This window comes from Lissotriton vulgaris, unplaced genomic scaffold (genome assembly GCF_964263255.1).
Source record: "Lissotriton vulgaris unplaced genomic scaffold, aLisVul1.2 SCAFFOLD_1008, whole genome shotgun sequence".
NCBI lineage: Eukaryota > Metazoa > Chordata > Amphibia > Caudata > Salamandridae > Lissotriton > Lissotriton vulgaris.
The window spans coordinates 746,650-752,344 of NW_028255746.1; the positions used below are offsets into that span (position 1 = coordinate 746,650).

Below are 5,695 nucleotides of genomic sequence, written 5' to 3' on the forward strand. Positions count from 1 at the left end.
CTCCCGCAACGTAGAGTTGCGTCAAAAGTCTTGCGCCGCCGCTGCGACGACGCAAGTCAATGTGGAAGCGCCAAATTAATGAGTGAACGCAGCGTGTCGCAACTTGCCAATGTGCGTCAGATGACGTGACGTACGTGCCGCAAAAGTGCCGCAAGTCAGCCTGACGCAACGTAAGGAAAAGTCACGTAACTTTTTTTGCGACACGCAACGCCATTGCGGCGCCGGCGCAACACTGTAAAGTGCGGGATGCGTCAAAAGGCAGCTGGTTACGTGACGCAAATTTCTGTTGCGATAGCTGAGGATCACAGAAGCGAAATGGAAGAAGCACATACCAGCAGCCAGGACCCCCAGGAAACTCATGCAAGCAAAAGTCCTGAGGCACAGGCTGACGCCAAACGTAAACGCAAGTCTAATTTTAGCCATGAGGAAAATGAAATCCTGGTGGCAGAGGTCACCAGGTACCAGCATCAGCTGTTCATCAATTCAAAGTTGCCCCATGGCAAAAAGGAGGCAATATGGAAGCAAATTGTTCACAAAATAAACAGTGTAGGACAGGCCAAGAGGACAGTCATTGACTGCAAGAAAAGGTGGCATGATTACAAGCGCCGCACTAAAGAAAAACTAGCGGCAAACCGCAAGGCAGCCTTGGCAACTGGAGGAGGCAGCCCAGCAGACCAGGAGGACCTCGATGAGCTCGAGGAGCAAGTGACACAAGTAATACCTGATGAAATAGTAATAGGAATTTCTGGTCAGGACAGTGTCACAAGAGAAACGACTGACCACACAACAGGTAAGTACAAATAAGTGTGCATATCCCTGTGACGGGTGATGGTGTGAATAGCAGCTATAAATGTTCTCAGTCCCACGATAGTTCCAGTATAATTTTAAACAATGACAATGAATACAATAGTCAGTCACACTAATTCGTATATGCATATGTAAATGTGAATTCATTAATGTAATCTCATTGTTATTGTAGCGCTTACTGCGTGATTGTTCATTGGCTGTGTTTTCATTTGCCCATTGCTGCCTTCAATTCATTGTGCCTCATAACATTGTTTGCATAGTGCTTCACTGCAAGACTGGTCATCATTAATTATTGATCTGTGCACTGCTTGCTTTGCCTACTACAATTTATTTAGTGCCTGGTTGTGCTGGTGACACTGTCCATTTAATAGTGATTGTCTGGTTGCCCTACAATCTTGTCCTGTTTCAGTTTTTGCTTGCTGCCATTTAGTAGTATGTTTGTTGTGCCTCCCAGCCCGGCTCTCCAACCCGCTCCCGCATCCCATCTGCTCCCCGCTTGCTATGCACCCCAGCACCATCCACGTATGTCACAACAGCCTAGGCGCAGGGTACACGTGCAGTATAAGCGCCCTATGTGTGCTGAAGGTGTGCCAAAGGGAAGCCTGTCTACACCCGTCTGCACCTTGACTGTGCCCAGCGCCAGACCCCCCTGTCCCCTCTAAAACCCACTCCATCTGCATCACGTATGATGCTGCTATCCTCTCTGCACGGAACTCTGGCCGTCTCACAGACAGCTACCAAGCCACACCAGGACTCACCCATGGACCCTTCACCTGCCACTCCTGCAAGTTGAACAGCATCAGGACCCACACCAAATTCTCACACTTCAAACTGAGCTCCATAACTAATCACCTGAAGTGTATCATGCTGAACACCTGCTCAGTTCAGACACATGCAACTGAACTTTGGAACCTACTCAACACCACAGTGCCAGACATTGCGGGGCAGATTTATGTTAACTGGTGCATCTCCAGGGATGCGGCACTTAACATGTGCCACAGTGCGCCACTGCTCCACCACCCATGGTGCGCAGCATTCATGATGCGGCGCACCATGGTGCAAGTTAGTGAAGATGCATGACGCATCTCTTCGCGTATGGGCGGCGTATTGCAGGAGTCATGTTGCAAGTGTGACCTGACTCCCACAATGCACAGGAGCCAGCTCTTCAATGCATGGTGCGTCACCCTTGCGCCTGTTCCAAGCAGGCGTAAGGAATTGATGTACAAAGTGACTGAGTGAAATCTCATAGATTGTACGCAGCCACTTTTAGGAGGCGTTCCATGCCCAGGAATGCCCCCCCCCCTTCGCAGGAATGCCTCCTCATGGCGCAGGGCTTTCCAATGTGACGCATCTCCTAGATGCATCATGTTTTAAATAGGGCGCATTGTTTGTGCCGCCGTTGCATCACATTAGGTGACGCAATTGCGGCGCAAGGAGGCGCACGGGCCACATAAATCTGACCCACAATTTATTACAGAAACCTGGATGAAGGGACGTCAGTGCCCAACATGACCATAGCCATCACAAACGGCTACAAAATCATCCAAAAGGACTGCATCAACAAAACAGGAGGAGGCATCTCCATTGGCCATAAGAAAACGATCTGCATCACAACCAGTTCTGACAACTCCCTAGCAGCTGCTGAACACCTTCACTTCCAAATGCACATCAACCCCAAGACCACACTCAGAGGCACCCTCATCTACAGACCACCTGGACCCTGCACACAATGTAGCAAAGACATCACAGACTGCATCAGCCCACACGCCCTCCCCTCTAAGGACTACATTGAACTGGGAGTCCTCAACTTCCACCTGGAAAAGAACAACAACACCAACTCCACCACCCTTCTGGACAACCTTGCAAAAGTTGGAGTCAAACAACTTGTTCACACCCCCACCCACAAAGCCGGGCACACGCTCAACACAATCTTCTCCTCTAGTGAGCACATCTCCTTTATACACCCCACAGGACTCCATTGGACTGACCACTGCTGCATTCACTCCAAATAGAAAAAGACGACAAACCAGAAACACCCACAATCAATCCCCCGCCGAAATGGGAATAAAAGTACCACTGACCACATCGCTTTACCAAAACCCTCCTACCAAATCATTGGACCCAAACCAAGGAGCCATCAACCTCACACAATGGATCAACGAAAGCGGTGACAAAGTAGCACCCTTGAAAAACCATCAAATCATATAAGGTAGCAAAAAATAAAACCCTAGTCCACTGATGAGCTCAAGGAATGGAAGAAGATCTGTTGCAGCCTTACAAAAACATTTCTTACAACCAAAAACCACTGAGAACCTGGCCACCTTCAAGAATGCCACCCGCAAACATCACCAACTGATCCAAACCACTAACAAATCATCCTCCAAGGATTGACTCCACAACAACGACCACAACTCCAAGGTACAATTCCACATTGTCAAACTGTCTACAACCCCACTGCCGGTACCAATTACATCACTCCCTCTCAAGACCTCTGCGACTCTCTAGCTTTGTTCTTACACAACAAGATTGCTGACATACATAACACCTTTGGGAATCAGTCCACCCCACCCACCTGCAAACGGAAACACCCACCAACAACCTATTCGCCTGGAACACCATCACCACTTAAGGCACCATCCACCTGATGATGATAGCCAACGAACCATTGTCCACACCACATCTCCAACTAAGCACACTCCATTATCGTGCACCATCTCCGAGATGTCATCAACTGCTCCCTCAACTCTGCTAGCTTCATGGAATTTAGTAAACATGCGGAACTCAGCACCCACCTGAAGAAACCCACAGCAGACAACACAGAACTTAAGAGTTACCGCCCCATTCCACTCCTCCCTTTCCCTGCCAAAGTCATTGAGCAAAACGTCAACAGTCAGCTCCCACATTGGGTTTGGGTGTACCTCAATGCCTCACAGCACTTTTCAGCAACAACCCTGCACCACACCATCCCATGTTGGATTCAAAATGTGAGACGAGCTTTGCTACCATGAGTATTGAATTATTGTGTGGAAAATGTATTATGGTATGCCATTGTGTTCAATGTGTGTACAATGATATGATATGCACACTGCAATTGCTCATGAAAGATCATGCACTCAGTACTGTAGACCAGATATCTTCCTCAGACTTTGTGTCTGTATGGCCATGGCATTTGTTGCATCAGTATCAACTGTCATTTGTTGTGTATTTGGGGCCTGGGTAGGACATTTCAACTACACCCAATGTCAGTTACCTTGTCATCATTGTAGGTTGACTCATACAATCATTCATAAAATGGTAGTGACATAAGAGATTGTGTTCAATAATGGCATACAATATGTTGGAAATGTGTATTGTACTCAGTCATTGCTTGAATGCAATGTAATGAATAATGTGTACAAAGCAGTCTTTCTGTCACTCTCAATTGTAGACTATTGTAAATCCAGTCTTGACCAAAAATATTCCAACAATATCCCAAACAGTGTGTCCTTTGCTTGTGATAGGCAGGCATACAAAAAACATGACATGAAGAGGGTGTGTGAGACTGTGAGTGAGTACCTGTACCCATGGGCTGCAATGTCGAAAATGTCTACAATTAGGCATATCAATTCTATGTATTGGAAGTAGACAAACACCCTGTATTCACACAACCAATTAACTATAGCAGTGTTGACCAATGAGTGCACACGTCATTGCTCTGATAAAACATTTCTACAATTAAACATCCCAACACTACTAACACATGTGCACATTTTTTCCTAGTGGATGCTGCATCAACTGCACAACAACTGGATGACAACATTGTCTCGGATGATATGGAAGAAAATCCTCCTAACATTGACACTGACACACATGAGGTGGAAAGAAGCAACATACGGTCCCCCACACCCCCTCCACAGTGTGACAACGATGTGGTTGCTGCTGAAGGTGAAACTTTAACACCAACACCACCTGTACCGTCCTCTACAAACATTATTAATGAGTGGCAGAACACACAACGAGAGTTCCAAAGTTCTGCTGTAAGTGTTCAGCGGGAGCTCCTCAGTGAGCTACATGTGGCATTGCCAAGTATCGCTACCATCCTGCGATCAATACAACAAAGTATCAATCCAGATTTGGCAAACATTGGCACAGATGAAGGCACTTCCACACAAACACCAGGATTATCACAATCTCTGGGAAACATTGCTAAGATCATGAGTGAGAGGCATGTACAAATGCCACCACAAAATGCAAGCAGGGAAATAGCCCAGCACCTGCAAGATATAGTGAACCAAATGAGAGAGATGCAGCAACGTCAAGACCTCTTCCTGTCATCCATGACAGCTTTTCATGCAGACTTGCTGACGGTCATCAAAAACCAGCAAATGTTGCTGAATGAACAAAGGGATCATGTAACCTCGAGGGAACATGTGTACCCTCAAACATCCTCTGCCATTGCTGGTGGAAGCAGTAGCACACCATGCCCTGCAGTCACTCAAGAAAGTGAAGACTCAGAGGATGAATTTTCAATAAATATACTAAGGAAGAGAGGACTGTAAATTACTATTGCACACAGGTGTCCCTGGACAACACATGAAACATTTCACTGAGGAGAACATTGCTGACATTACACACCTGTCTTACCAAAAATGTCACACCTCAATGTTCATGCATGAAACACTGAAGCAATACACATTCTGAAATTAAGAATGTGTTAATCACAATCTCATCCCTCAAATAAAATGTTGTTTGATAAACACAGTCAAACTTGTCAACATGTTCTTCATGACCACCTGTGTGTCCATAACACTGTTCCATTGTGTCAAGTGTGTAACATGTAATGATTGTACTGTGTACATTTTTGGATGAGCAAAGTAGACACATGTGGAAGAGAAATAGAAATATTTGC

General features: G+C 46.2%; 1 protein-coding gene across 1 annotated transcript; it reads left to right on the forward strand.

Annotated features, from left to right (window-relative positions):
* The first annotated feature begins 315 nt into the window (after positions 1 to 315).
* Positions 316 to 5,413, forward strand: LOC147659018 (uncharacterized). The gene is made up of 2 exons (XM_086952039.1): positions 316 to 790; positions 4,567 to 5,413. Exons 1-2 carry the CDS (start codon positions 316 to 318, stop codon positions 5,343 to 5,345), a joined length of 1,254 nt encoding a protein of 417 aa, XP_086808165.1. The 3' UTR covers positions 5,346 to 5,413.
* The last annotated feature ends 282 nt before the right edge of the window (positions 5,414 to 5,695 follow it).